This window comes from Mytilus galloprovincialis, chromosome 8 (assembly GCF_965363235.1).
Source record: "Mytilus galloprovincialis chromosome 8, xbMytGall1.hap1.1, whole genome shotgun sequence".
Taxonomy (NCBI): domain Eukaryota; kingdom Metazoa; phylum Mollusca; class Bivalvia; order Mytilida; family Mytilidae; genus Mytilus; species Mytilus galloprovincialis.
The window spans coordinates 40,727,124-40,743,711 of NC_134845.1; the positions used below are offsets into that span (position 1 = coordinate 40,727,124).

The 16,588-nt window shown below is 31.1% G+C and overlaps 1 protein-coding gene across 3 annotated transcripts in view; it reads left to right on the top strand.

The window, feature by feature from the left end:
- Positions 1-16,588, top strand: part of LOC143041934 (kelch-like protein 5) — a 70,685-nt gene that overhangs the window by 2,015 nt on the left and 52,082 nt on the right. For 2 of the 3 annotated variants that reach the window (XM_076214085.1, XM_076214086.1), the window contains exon 2: positions 4,069-4,190. Coding sequence is in view for 1 of the 3 variants with exons in the window: in XM_076214080.1 (XP_076070195.1) it covers positions 13,719-13,831 (113 nt within the window). In the remaining 2 variants the exon portion in view is untranslated. Of the gene's footprint in view, positions 1-4,068; positions 4,191-13,283; positions 13,832-16,588 lie in introns of those variants that run through there. The other variant, XM_076214080.1, reaches the window with a different exon arrangement.

Here is a 16,588-nt window from a genome sequence, read left to right on the forward strand (position 1 = left end):
TACCAGACCGATCCATTATTCACCGGATTTGTCCGACGGTCCGACATATTTCATGTAGTCTGATAACCAAGGGAAATAATCCAATCATTAAAAATACGGGTAAACTCAGCCCATCGGGCATGGACAACTCGGACCACGGCAAGACGGACCGCACAACTCAAAATCATGGCCCAAAAAATAAAATGGAAAATATAATAAAATGGAAATACCGACCTACCTACCCTATTTATTTTGATAATGTAACCTTAACAGACTTATATTTTTTTTTGCCTAATATAATATCGGAAGTTCAGTAGACAATATCAATGAAATACAGACAATGTAAATCCTGAAAAAGGTATTGCTGGATCAGGAAGTGTTTTTTTTTTATAATTTTGATTTTCAACTGTATTACAAATGCACATAAAAATGTTAAAAACTTGAGAATGGGAATAAATTTTACTTAATTTAATCGATTTTTTTTGTTTATTGTGTAACATAACTGTAATTCTATAGGGCTAGTGGTTAGTAGTCTCTTGGGGTTTAAAAGACCAACCCCTACTTTGCCGGTCTTATTTCAGATTTTTCTTCAGACTATGTGAAATTAAATTTTTTAATGACACTTAAGTTAGCGTTTGATGACAGGCTGGTGATAGGGGAGGATCTCAAAGAAACCTGCTCTGAAATGGTTTCATTTTCAAGACAAGATGATGAATTAAAAATGATTCAAGAAATACTGATATTGCCTGTTAATCTGTTGTCAGCATTGATCTATCATGTCTATTCTATGAAAGTTGAATATTATATTATAACGTTTATACATGTATCTTCAATTTGTAAAAGTGAAATTTATGCTAAAAAAACATACCACATCTCCTTCTTTTTTTATAAGAGTTATGTGCAGTTCATGTTTACATACATGTATATATACAATTTTGTCTCCTAATAACCTTTTGACTTCATTGAAGCAACAATCACTTTTTAATTGTGACATCAAATTATTAAATAGTGATGTCAAAGTTTATAGGAACCTATGCGATTTTACATAATGTTAGACAAATTTGAATACAAGTGTAAATACATGTATTTGCAGCATCTTCCTTCTGCATGCCTAAAGAATGCACAAAAGGACAGTCAGGGTTATAACAGAAAACAACTTGCATACACATATTATTACAGATACTTTCATGAGTTGTCTACTCTTCAATCCTTAAATTTTCTAAATATGTGATAACATATGTTTGTTATTTGTAAAGTCTAAGTAACCACTGACTTTTTCTAATATATATATTGAAAGACTTTGAGTATGAAAAACTTCATATAAAGCTATGGAAATACAGTAATGTACTTAGATGAAACACCATGAACACTGATACTCAGTTTGGTAGTAGTTAGCCAGGCTCTTAGCTCCCTATACGCCGACATGTGTGTACATCTGCATGCTAAAATAAAGGTCCAAAATAAAATATGAATACACTGTTTAAAATTTGAAGGGAAGGTTAATATCTTGTTGCTTTTTTAAATGATAAAATAAGTTGTGTTTGATATCATCAAAAAATTGCTTCTTTGCAAAGTATCTACTTCCTGGTGATGTAGGAAATATGACCAATGAAAAAATTAAAAATTTGTTTGAAACATACGAGACTGACCTTACATGTAACTTAGATGATTTCAATCAAGAGGTCACTTGATGTCGAACATGCTGGTGTATAACACCTCATGACCAGATGCAAACTTAGCTGTGTGAGACATTCAATTTGGTAAGCCCAATGCTGTATCATTCTGTTCACTGTTGATACTATTTTGAGTATTATGATGACAATGTCGATAACAAATGCTACCGCGGAGAGAATGTTCAGTGTACCACGTTGGTTAAAAACATATGTACAATCAACCATAAAGAAGAAATTGATATCATCGCTAGTATTAACGCATATTCATCAAGATTTCTGTGTGAATATTGACAAAGTAATGGAGAAGTTTGTTTCTGCTCAGACCAGAAGAGCAGATTTTTAACAATTTTAAGTAAATTCTGTCTCACAAAATTGTGTTACTTATGTGTTCAACTTCAACTTACCATGATATGCCCTAGTCAAAAGAATTCTGAATAGTCCTATGTAGCACTTCTTTTAACCCTACTATGACCATGATGACTGAAAAAATAATATTTTCTGCATTAAATGGTCCAATTTATTTTTTAGATCAGTATGCAAATCATTTAAGTCTAGCTATATACATGTAAAATAAAAATTGAGAATTGAAATGGGGAATGTGTCAAAGCGACAACAACCCAACCATACAGCAGACAACAGCCGAAGTCCACCAATGGGTCTTCAATGTAGCAAGAAACTCCTGCATCCTTCAGCTGGCCCCTAAACAAATATATATGTATACTAGTTCAGTGGTAATGGACGTCATACTAAACTCCGAATTATACACTGTCCCAAGTCAGGAGCCTCTGGCCTTTGTTAGTCTTGTATTATTTTAATTTTAGTTTCTTGTGTACAATTTGGAAATTAGTATGGCGTTCATTATCACTGGACTAGTATATATTTGTTTAGGGGCCAGCTGAGGGACGCCTCCGGGTTGTGGGAATTTCTCGCTACATTGAAGACCTGTTGGTGACCCTCTGCTGTTGTTTTTTATTTGGTCGGGTTGTTGTCTCTTTGACACATTCCCCATTTCCATTCTCAATTTTACAAGAAACTAAGATTAAAAATCATACAAGACTAACAAAGGCCAGAGGCTCAGGCACTGACTTGGGACAGGCGAATTAGCATTCCCCTTTAAGGTACCCGTAGACTCATTAAAATTTTGAATGAAATATCAACACTGTTTTCATATTGCCAAGCGATGAATATCGGCCTGCTACAAGCACTAATACTATGTTTAGTTAAGATCAAATTTAATAGTGTTCATGTCTAGCAAAATATTCCTGAGTTTATACTTCCTTAAAACTGTGATGTTGAATGGGACTACTTCTAGCATTATCTACAGAAAATGTAGTCAATACAGAGTTGTAGTTCGTCAAAATTAAATTTGAATGATGTTTAGTTTCTCATTTTAATGCCAAATAAGAGTTTTGCTGTAAATTGAAAAAGAAATAGTGTGAGTGGTGCATCAGTGTCCCAAGTCAGGAGCCTGTCTTTCAGTGGTTGTCGTTTGTTTATGTGTTACACACTTGTTTTTCATTTATTTTTTGTACTTAAATAAGGCCGTTAGTTGTTCTTGTTTGAACTGTTTTACATTGTCATTTTGGGGCCTTTTATAGCTTACTATGCAGTATGGGCTTTGCTCATTGTTGAAGGCCGTACAGTGACTAATAGTTGTTAATTTCTGTGTCATGTTGGTCTCTTGTGGAGAGTTGTCTCATTGGCAATATTACCACATCTTCTTTTTTAGGCCACAATTAAAAATATTTTGGTTTGCCCAAACCCTACCCAAAGGTTGAGACAGTGGGTAGGTAGGTAGGCATTTTCTTTTTTTTTTCAAAAAGAGAAATTGATGTATCGGGTGTTTATTAGTCTTCATGCCTATCTGATTAAAAAAAAACTTCTTCAAATCAGGACAATAAAAGAATTTGAGTAGGCAGCTTTTTTCTGGGTAGGTAGTGTTTGGGCAAACAAACCTACTCTTTTTTATGGCCTTATATGCACACATTATTGTTTATGAATGTCAGAGCTACTCCACTTCATGGAAAGATGACATAAGAACATAACCATTGAAAAGTTAAACTGTGTTTCTGTAAAGCATGTCATTGTTTATGTTATCAAGATGAGGTATCTCATACATACACAAAAATTTTGCTTAACAATGAAAATTGAAAATATGGGAGATAACTCTTGTTTACCTATAATTTTTTACACTAAATGAACACTGCATATTTTGTTTTATTCATTCTTGGTTACATTATGAATTGGTTGGTTTAAGTTAGACTGAACCACTTGTTTGAGTTTATTTTGCATTTCATACAGTTATCCATTGATGGATGCACACAGGTGTTTTATACTACATGGTTTATATGCATTGTAGTATGATTTGTTTTGACATCAAAGAATTTTTATTACATATCATTACATTTATTTTCAGGTAATGAGGCAGGTAGTCAGACTAATGGCATGAAAAATGAGAAAATCAGAAAGATATTTATTTGTCTTACAAAATAAGAATAAAGGCAAACAAAAATAGGTGTTTATTTCAAGATTAGCCAGGTAAGTGGTATTTGCACATTTAGTATTAATTGTCATATTGTTTTGAAAATTCTATCATACACTTATGATGATATACATAAAGACATATAAGTTCATGTGTAAATATAAAAACTGTAGATGAAAAAAAACACTTGATAAATAATGTGCCTCAGAAGTGGTTTCTTCATCAGGAATTCTCAAACTCCTGCATATAACCCAAGGAAGTGTAAATATTTGAATTATTGAGAAGCTATATAATTGAAAGGGACCTTAAGAGAAAAAACAAATTCCTCTTAATTTAGCTTTGCTTTTTTCTTAATCGATGCTAATGTAAAGAGTAATATTTTTGTAAGATATAACTTTTGAGATTTTAAGGTCCAAACCTTGTAACATTTTTTATCCTTCACAATCAACTAAAGACAAGGGGATACAATTGTGGTTTTATCTTGATTGCTGAGACAGCAAAATTTCCCACTTCAATGGAGCTGGATTTATAAGCAGTCTCATATTAGTGCAAACCTTGTGGTTGTATATAAAACACTAACAAAGACTTTGAGACTTGTGTCACCAGGGGCCAGTGCATGTCAAAAATGGGGACTATTGAACATGCACCAACTCATGGGACAGGGGGTCAATCTTTCAAAAGACTTAAGTGATTGCAGGCATAACTATAAAGCAAGCAGAAAATTTAACAGTTTTATATTATAACAGATCCAAATGATGATAATAATTCCAAAACAATAAACAAACATTTAAAAATCCAAATGTTCTATATATCTATAAGTCACTAATCCACAGTTAAAGTTGAAAGTTCTAAATGTCCAAAGTTAAAGTTCAATTAAAATAATTCCACTTCATGTTTTGCTATCACCATAAGTCCAAAGATTGGTTGAATGTTGAGTTTGAGTCTCTTGAACTGATGCTTCTCCTGAGTAACTGAACTTGGATAGAGTTCACCTTCTATTCTCTAGATGGTTTTGGTAGCAGTCCTTACTTGATCACAACTGACTTTACAAAAGAGACATTAAGTGTGACCCTTGGCAATATGTCTTCTGTCTGACCTTCTGTCCCATTTAGTTTCTACAATCTAAATTAAGTTTGCCTCATGCAAATTTTATGAAACTCATACACAATGCTAAGATTCTATATTCACAGACAGAGTTTGAATTAGGGAAGTAATTGCTTATTATTATGCCCCATTATAACTTGGAAAATTGGAATTTTGTACATTTGTGCACTCTAACTTAAGTTTTACTCATTCAAATTTTTAGGTACACAATGCTACAAGCAAAACTCACAGAATTGGAACTAAGGTAGTGAGTTGCTTAAGGTTCTAGAGTTATGCCCCCTTTATAACTTGGAAAATTTCAAAATCTTAGCAGGGGCAATTGTGTCCTCAAACACATTCATTTTTCTATTTGGAGATAACTTGTAAATGTGACAGATTTCCTTAATAATACCAGTTTTATTGGGGAATAATTTTAACATGAGTACAAAGTTTTTAAGATTTGTTTTTAACTGATAAATTTTTAACTGATAAATTTATCAATCAAACATGATAGATCGCCTTACAGTGTTAACCTTTTTTTGTAAACTGAGAAACTGAATTAGGACTTCCTGAAATTTGGTATGAAGCTTCATATGAGCATGTTATACCATCTGATGTATTTTCATATCAATCAATTATCAACTTCCTTATTAATAGATATGAGTAGTGGGGGTTTCATTAATGACCAATAAATATAGCTTACAGTAATGTTCTATATAAAGCTAAAGCAAATGTAAATTAAGCAAAAAAACACAAAAATAAATACACTCAACTGGCATTGGTTGACAAGGAACTTTTCTAGCCTGAATATTTTACAAGTGAACTGTACGTGCATATAGATTTACACTGAGGATTGAGGTTTTTGCCAGAAAAATTTGCTATATCAGGGTATGTAATTTTGTGGTTTACTGGTTTAGTTTATACAGTATTTTTTAATGAAAAATTACAAGATAAAATATTAGAATGCTACATGAAGTCTGAGCATGAAGTTCAAATATGGGATTTGGAAACAAGTTTGGAAAAACTTATATAAATCCATTTCCCTGACGTTTACTTGTTTGCTTCTATCAAATCCATCTCCCTGACGTTTACTCGTTTGCTTCTATCAAATCCATCTCCCTGACGTTTACTCGTTTGCTTCTATCGAAGTAGCCTTTATTAAATTATTTTTATATTCTCTCAAGTATTAAATTTCATGGTTTTCCCAAAATCTGTGAAAAATTGGTTACTTGGTATTAATAAATCCATAGTACCTGTACAAAGAGATCTAAAAATAGAGCTGGTTTTTGTGAAGGACCATGAAGAGAAAAATTGAAACTTGTGATTCCTTCTAGATTTTGTATGTTACTAAAACAGTATAACTGTAAATTCAGAAATTATTGAGTGCCTTTATTTTTGTGAATGTTTAGAATGGACTTAAATGGGAGATTGATTATTGTGAATTCAGGAAAATCTGCATACAGTTATAAGCATCAGATATAAATATGCAAGTTATTATTGCAATACTGATGTAGTCACATTATTCGCATTAATAAAAACCTCGCCATAATTTCTGAATTTACAGTAAATAAAACTCAGAAGTACGTGTATACAGGTTATTTCAGTGTCAGTGATATAAATGATAAGTGAGTGTTGGTATCTTTCATTTTAATAGTCTACAGGTTGGAGAATTTGGTACATGTATGTAATATATTATTCAGTATAGACATGTTTTGTCTAGATTGTCAGGTATTTACATTACCACCAGCTCAGTTAGATATATTCTCATTGCCAAATACTTAAACTTTTACATGGTTTACAAAGTTCAGCAATGTATTGTCAAGGCCATAATATTACATTTCATTATTCTCTGTGATTACAACATAACACATGTATGTTTTACATGTGAATGCATTATGAATTGAACTTGTTAGTGTTATTGTACTTGAGACATCATTCCAATTCATGATTTGACAGTGAAAATTTGTATATATCAATAGCTAAAAAATGTTAAAAAACACTGCAGTGACTGACAGAAAAAGGAACAGTCATCAAATTTTTGTATATTGTCTAAGGGATTGTAATTTTTTTTAAACAAAAGTATTTAGGATAACAACTATCTAACTGATAGCATTATCCAGTTGCTTGAACTTAAAGTTGATAAATAAACTTTTGAATCCATAAGCCTGAACCTCAATTTATGAAAATGTTAGTTTGATTCTGTTGGCTGGTATAGAGAAGACTTTTACATGCCTGGACTGGTGGTCTTGTTAAACCTGAAAACTGCTCCCTTTATTAGTTGGCATATACACCGGTACTCCAAGTAGCGTCCATAATTTCTGTAATATTAATCAGCATCTGTATTATGAAATGATTTGACATGTAGTCTGAAAACTTCATAATGAAGAGTGTTAGTGATTTTCTGAACTGTTTGACATTATTTTTACCAATTGTGGATACTTTGTACAACCTTGCCTGTAACTGTTTACAATTTCCCACCATAAGTAGGTTTGTTAGATAATAGCAAAATATAAACACCAAAATCAATATAATTTTGTTCTGTCTTGGGTAAATAACTTATCAGTGCAAATAAATTTTAAAATATCTAATCCCAGTAGATGTTATGTTAAGGTGTAGTAAGTCAAAATTACTGAGCATGCATAATAACATCTTCATATACTAGTATACAGTCATACATAATGCTTACATGACGAGCTTTTAACAAATTAACATTTTAACAAAAATTTAGTGTTTCTCAGGAGCAAACTCCTATAAATGTATTTAACAGCTGGGTGTATAGTTGCACCTTCTTATACTTTGATTTAAAAGTGATCTAAAAGTTAGATGGCTATTAAAAAAGCTTTGATGTTAATGATACACAGCTCATCATTGTTAAAGTAAAATGATGTAATAGAGGCTCCTGAAACTGGGTGTCAGATAGTTGCATTAACTGAATGCTCTATCCGCTTGATTTAGTCTTATTAATAATTTATCAACATTATTTGTATGACATCTTGAAAATGCATCATTTTGCATTCAATGTTTTTAGCTTTTTCATTAAGCATTAGGTTAATGCATAAAAGACATTTGGCTGTTTAAAATACATCTGCTTTCTATTTTAGACTTCATTCACTAAAACTTATTGTGGTATAAATATATACATTTGTACATGATGAATGCAAATTGAATGATATGACCTACATTTTTTGGTTCAGTGATCATTAATTAACCTGTAGTTATTAGTTAGAGGTGGTTTTATACATGTATATGTGTTAACATCCTACTGATTCATAAATAAAAATAATTCAAGGGTAAAAGGTGAAAGTTTACACTGTTGAGGATGTGCAGAAAAGAATACAATGTTAAACATGTAAAAGGACATAATTATAGGTTATCAGGTTTTCTACTCAGTGTTTTAATAAAAAATATCAGCTGCAAGCCACAATGTGAACCTTTTTGGTGAGTGATTCCAGCATGGAGCAAAAAACTTCACATTGTGTCGAGCGGCTGATATTTCATTATATCTTTTCTAAGAAATCTGTTTATTGTTCTATTACTGGTCTTTTACACTTGACAAAAGCACGCTTGATAATATCTCTTCTCAAATTGTGACATCGCTGATAATTTCTCCTCAGACCTTGTGACTTCGCTGATAATGCCTGCTCACATCTCAAAGCTGTGATATGAGAATTACAGAGCGACTGAGCAGGGGGGTATAGGTGTAGGGAAAGCCAATAATCAAAAACACTGGCTTCAATATAACGATATGTGGTAAACTCACTTTGTTTTTCGCTCAATTTTTGTACATAAATTAGGCTGTTAGTTTTCTTGTTTGAATTGTTTTACATTTGTCATTTTGGGGGCTTTTGTAGCTGACTATGCAGCATGGGCTTTTCTCATTATTGAAGGCTGTACAGTGACTAATAGTTGTTAATTTCTGTGTCATTTGGTCTCTTGTGGAGAGTTGTCTCAATGGCAATCATACCACATCTTCTTTTTTTATATAACTCCTCAAATACAGCTAGGCAGATGTTTAAACTTTACACAGTTTTTTGCAACAGATACCTTAGGATATTGGGTATACATAGTACATGCTCCATATAGAACCTTAAGAAATATTGAAAAGATAAACAATTTAATAATAAAACAACAGTTGATTTTATAATTATACACCAATATCATGGGGAGGGATAATTTTCTTTCCAATGACTAATTCACCCCAGGATATTGATGATAAACAGCTGTAGATATTTTTTACCTTGTACTATAACCAGCTGAGATGTTTTCATGGTTAATTATAAACAATGCTGAGTCAATATATAAGAAAATAAGATAATATTTAACAGTCATCATTGAATACAAGTACAGTGAAAAAAAGAAAACTGAAGGTTCACTTTCTTAAAGAGAGATAAATGTTAATGATGCATATCCAGAATTTTTCGAAAACTTTTTTAAAGGGGGAAGCTGTCAACGTATATTTGTTCCGCCTAACAGATGTTCCACCAGAAACTTTGTTATAAACAATGTCGTAATATCTGTTCCTGTTGGAAAAACTATTCTATATCATTTATTCCGTTAGGAACATATACTGTAATATTTAATCCAGTGGATATGATATTCCAGAATATTATAAAGGAAATTCTATTCTGTGACAATTCTAAGCCACTGATGAGTGTCTTATTTAAATCATTCCAGAAAAAGCACTGAACTCATGGCATAATAATAATAATAATAATAATAATAATAATAATAATAATAATAATAATAATAATAATAATAATAATAATAATAATAATAATAATAATAATAATCTTTATTTCAAGAGGGTATGCTCAATTAGTACAAACACTATTCTCCCTTGAGGCCCTCACACTCCACTCACAATGTGTCACTCAATTTTTTCATAACAATGATAAACATAAGAAAACATAATCAAAATTGATACATAATCATTTAAATAATTCCTGGATTATCAAGTAAAAACTTAAAGCAGTTTGTTTTAAAAGTATTTATGTTTGACATGTGTCTCAGTGCTTCTGGTAGTTTATTCCATAAAGTTGGGCCAGAATATGAAAAAGATCTTTTAAATGTGTTTGTTCTTGCCTTTGGTATATATTTAGTAATAGGGTAGTATTTGATCTAAGTTGCATTCCATTTTTATTTGTAACATAGAAGATTTTGTTAGACAAATATTCTGGGACAGATCCATATAAACATCTATGAACATATAAGGCCTTGTGGTAAATTACACGATCAGTAAATCGAAGCCATGATAACTTTTTAAACATTGTATTAGATGGGGTATCATAAGTTCAAGAATAATTCTAGCTGCTCGTTTTTGAAATTTATCTAATCTATTTGTATTATTTTGGTCAATATTGTTTCCCAAAATTGTACAACAGTAATCCAAAATAGGGAGAATATAACCATTAAAGTATAACTTTCATGTTTCTAGGGGAGGGATTTCTTTATCCTAAACAAAAGATTTAGCCTTCACATTTATTTCAGGTTACCAAGTTCATCATGCTAATAATCATGGTTTCATATAGGCATGATAGGGTTAAGGTAAGGTCAGGAGACGTAATCCTTTACTTAGGATAGTTTATGGTTAAACTATAACTAATTACTATAAACTATTATCTTATTGTACATGTTATACGCGTGCTCAATATCCATGCTTCTTTGTTGATTGTTTACTATATGGTGAAATATATGATAAACATATCAATACATGGCAAAATCTGTATCGCATGCTGTATCACCACTCGACCAATATCAGCCCTGGGGACCTTTGGCCCTGATGATTGATATTTGTTTCTAGTGGTGATACAGCATGCGGTACAGATTTTGCCATGTATTATTCTATATATATAATGTATAAATGCCAGAGTTAAAAGTCAGTTCCCATTGGTAATTTCATGAATCAGGATGAATAAATTTGCATTTGAAAAAAACATAATTAGTTGGCTATATATGTCTGTCAAATTAAGATTTTGTAGGATGACACAGTTTATCTCTCAGCACATTAAACCCTCACAATACATGATAGAAGATTTTCAGTTAGCTTTATTGCACAATCAATACAATAAAAGATGTTTGATTTTCTCTGAGGTATAAATTCTAAAACTTCATCTTTGAATAATCAGACATTTGTTGAGCAATTATTATCTGATTCCTGTTTTCAAGATTAAATCAGATATTTCAATTAGTTACATAATAGAACTATTATTACTTGTAGACTATATGACTGCCAGTCTTTCATAATACAATGTTTGACATTTGCAGGGAAATTATTTTGTACTACAATTCTGTAACCTTTAATTTCAATGTTATATTTATTGAATGACTTGATTGTCCTACCTAAAATTTAGTTTCAGTATTTTTCATGGCTAGGCTTACCTGATGAAGATAGATATTTATTACTGACTGCTCAGATATTATTAAATATTGTAAATTCAAAAATTGTTGCAATGCTTTAATTATTGCATAAAAATCGACTGGGTTATAATCACCCAAAATTTCAACTTGCATTTAAATTTTTTGAAATTTTAATTAAACAGGATTACTCAATATCACATCTTGCTTTTGGTCTAAATGACAAAATGGCAATAAATAAATGCTCGTAATCATTTCTGAATTTACATGCAGTTATAGAAAAACTGTAGGCATCGGAAATTTAAAGTATTGTACCATAATTTTAACTGCAGATATACTAGTTCAGACAAAATTTAGTATTTAGGGCAGTTTTATTGATTTTTCCTTTTGAATGTTGGATGTTAGAAGATAACAATATATTGATAAGAAATAGTTGTTGATTTCCTAAGAAACAAAAATTCCAGTTGTTTTTATAAATATGCTTTCAAGATAGTTTTTTAGATAAGACTATCTATACAGATTTGTGAGTAATGAGAAAATTACAGAATTAACTAATGATAGCTTGTCTTTGGAATGTTCTATTGATAAGAATACTGATTAACTGTCCAAAAATATGCCAACTTGAAAAGTAATATAGGATATTGTTTTACAAATTAAACAAAAACTGACCATGGCATTGCTTTGATATGCCAAATTCTGTTTACATAGAGTTTGTAAGAAAACTTCGCAAGGCTCCACTCTATGGTGCCTCATGAGATAAGAGACAAATTGTAAATATGCCTGTAGAAATAAATGAAAATAAACAGGCAGATATATTTCTAGAAATTTCATTGACAACAATATTTATTTAGGGTCATTCACCTTTGTAAAAATTATGAAAATTGTAAAACTAGAACCTAATATTACAATACCCAATTTTTTTAGTTTCAACACTTTGAATAATTATTCTGCTAATTGGACAATTAGTAAGACCATGAAATAGATTTAGTTCCAGATAATTGATTTCATAATGGACACAAAGGAATGCCAACTGACACAGGATTAATAGCAGAAATCTATGATAAATATTGATGAGGCTACCAATTAACTTGGGCACTAAATACAAGTTGCAAGTCATTTTCATATATACTTTTATGAATATTAGAGAGGGAGGCTATTATTAGATGAGCGTTACATGCAACAAGTGCCAGATGTAAACGTCAGTTTTATAAACTAATGCTAAATGTTTGGATCATTTATTTGATGGAAGAGACTTAGAGGATTGTTTTAATATCAATTTTCATTTTTACTGAACACGTTTCAATAACGTTTTAGAGTTTTGAACAGTTTTATGGATTTAAGTGGCAAAACTTGTTAACTTTTTAACAAGTTGATAGATTTTTCCATTAGAAAAGTGCAAATAACAAAGTACTTTTTGATTTATTTGAAAAATTAATTAAGAGAAAGATTAAATTTCAACATTCTGTAATTATTACATCATCTAATAAAGCCATAGCGAAAAGGTGAATTTGAAATTCATAGCTCTGACCAACACCTGCCACTGTCAGAACAGCCGATGCAGAGGTGTTTAGAGGTGTTGTAGTACAAGGAGCATGTGATCTGGAATCAGATAATTAGTGAACAGTACATCAACCTTTCTATACATGTGTGGTGTGTGCATATCTCCAAATTGACTTGTCATTGATTAAGATATATTTGTTGAGAAATGCTACACTTATGTAGAAGGAAAACAAACAATGATTGATGTATCAGGCTCCTGTTAGAACCTGATTACACAAAAATTTCTCAACATTGTGGAATTTTTTCATCAGATCTGATATAGTGATAAGTTAGATGGTATCACATGTAATTTTTTCTTTGTCTGACATCTTCAGATGTGGAGTGATCATGTTTTATATTTAGATATTTATTGGGATATTATTTTGTGAAACTCAGAGATTGAAGGAAGTTTATTAGGTTAATTTTGGGGTTTTTGATTGTTTGTTGCCTGTGAGAAGTTTAACACTTTCTGTGTAAAAAAAAATGTTTACTTAACTTATCTACTGTGAAAAAGTGATTTGAAAACAAACAATAGAAGTTTCACAAAAACTTGGAAGTACTTTAAAGTGAAAAAAGTTTTACATAGGATACTGGAACCCTTTGGAATCATGGGAGATTATAAAAGGATGTGGGAAGACCCTGTGGGCACTGTAAAAGTACCACTGTATAACAGAATGAACTTTGCTACTGTACCTAGAAAGTCAGTAAATAAAAAAGCATGGTAAGTTTTGATATCTTAAAGCTGTTTTGCTTGTGGATGCTTGATGCTTGCAACAAAAAAAATGTTATTGTAGATCTGTCAAATTTGATTTTTTGTTTAAAAGGTAATGATCTTGTTTCCAATAAAGAAAAAACTTGACATGAATAAAGCTTTTTCCTGTCCAGTACTAAATTAAAATTTTCTCACACCATGTCAATACATACAAGAAATTGCCATCATGATAGAAGTATACCAATCAACTCCCCCTTTTTTTCCTTTTTACAAGCTTGAATAACCTTGTCAACTCAATTTTTTTTTAAATATTTCATAATGACACCAAATTAAAAAAAGAGTGGAACTTTGAAACACAAATAAGATATCTATTTATGACCCAGAAAACAAATTCTTCAATAATATGCAGGGTTTAACATCCTTAACAACAGTCAAATGTTAGTGAAATATTTGTTTACCCTTTTTTAACATCAAACTAGATTTGATGTACTATGTTTTGATGGTATATAATGCCTGGTACAAAATTTTCTCAATTTGACGAAAAGATATATTGAAATCAACATACATAAATTTCGTTTAAAAAGGGTTTTCGTGCGGGCTTTAACCTATCTCAGAAGTCTTTGTACTGGTTGCTTTCTATGAAGTATCCTGGATTCCACCCTTATGTAAGACGGTTGCTTTAGTTTTATCAAAATGTTCTTTAAACCTTAAAGTAAAAAAGTTGTTAACAAGGTTAACTTACAATCATTTAGATGTAGCTATAATTGTATTCTAATTTCAACTATAATCATAATAATTTAGAAAGTTTTTATATAGAACTGCTAAGTAGTTCAGGTCATGATGAATGCATTGAAAACTGCCTCAGTCTGTTGGCACCAAAACAATCTCTAAAACACAAACATGAAACTTTGGAAACAATGTCTGCATCATTTGACATATTTGATTCTTATAAAGTTCATTAAATGCAGATTAGGTGGGAATTATAGTCCAATGCAATTTGGTTCAATGAGTTTGTACTAAAGTTTTAAGTTGACTTTTTCATTTTTGAGTCTTTAGGAAAATACATGTTGTTCATCATTGTTGATCATGTTCATTTAGGAAAACATTAATACTGTCATATTAATATTTATCGTACTTTATTTGACCTTTTTAACTTTTTTGGATTCAAGCGTCACTGATGAGTCTTTTGTAGACAAAACGAGCGTCTGGCGTATATACAAAATTTATTTTTTTGTGCTGACATGAATTATCATTGATATGGTTATATTCCGGACCATATGAGTATTTGGACCATACGCGTATGGTCATGACCATATGCGTATGGTCCGACTGTACGCGTATGGTCGGGGTAATTAACATTCTGTTTCAGTTTACTTTTAATACTTCTTAACTCTTCATATGGTACGACCATTCATTAAAAAGACCTATCATATATGTAATTTTATTATTATATTGTAATAAAAAGATTAGCTAAATAAAAATTAGAAGTTTTACATAGTTAATTTTACTCACTTGTCAAAACTATAATAAACACATTTTATACCGATGGTCATTACCGATTTGTTATTACGAGTGAATGGCAATATTTCGACTTAAAAAATAAATTCCAAAAATTTCTAAATCATGTTAATGAACTGTTACACAAGAAGTCATTGGAAAGTAACATAGTTAATTCAAGTTGCCATGTGAATATGGGGTATTGCAATCATTTTTTAGATCTAGAGCTTCTTAAAAACACTGTAGAAATATCGGAATGGCCCAAGACCTCGGTATCACTGTACGCAGCAACAAAAAGGCTTTTCACTCGCAAACAAAAAGTGTTAATGAAAAGGATCGTGCATAACCAAGACTTGCAAATGCAAAAAAATTATGATACCATATGGAAGTAAATGTCACCCCAAGCCTACATGCAACAATGTAATAAGCGATTAAAACTAGCTATGGCATCAATATTTAATTTTTACGAATTATTTGAATTATAAAAATAATACATTGTCATGTAACCATCATTGTTTTTCAGATAAAGTTTTGATATTATTGAAACTTTCATAATGTAATTTAAAAAAAAATATGTATATGGTCCAAATACTCATATGGTCCAGCCCGTTAATGACCAAACGAGTATTATACTCATATGGTCCGACCATATGAGTATACGTATATGGTCATGACCATATGCGTATGGTCCAAATACTCATATGGTCCGGAACAGTTATATTTATAAATTACCTGTTTACAAAATTTAGAATTTTTGAAATACTATTAGCTTTTCTACCTCAGGCATAGATTACCTCAGCTTTATTTGGCAAAAGTTTTAGGAACTTTAGTCCTTAATGCTCTTTAACTTCATCCTTTATTTGACCTTTTTAACTTTTTTGGATTCGAGCGTCACTGATGAGTCTTTTGTAGACGAAACGTGCGTCTGGCGTATATACAAAATTTAGTCCTGGTATCTATGATGAGTTTACCCACATAAATAAATGCATTGTACTGGAACTTAAGAATTGTAAACTTTGATTTCTGTGTAAGACTATTTGTTTTGAAAGTAGAACCTAATGTTAGTGTATTGGACCCTGAAGCAGGGTTTATGAATGTCTTACCAGGTTTAAGAATAGGTTTTTGGACAATAGATTTTGGGAAAGTCGGAGGATCGTGTATGTCACAAATATTGGTCCAGTTATTTCTACAGCAGAAGTACCTAATAAAATTTACAAATATTAGTCCAGGAATTGAATGTTGATGTCTATCAAGTTTTGTTTCAAAACT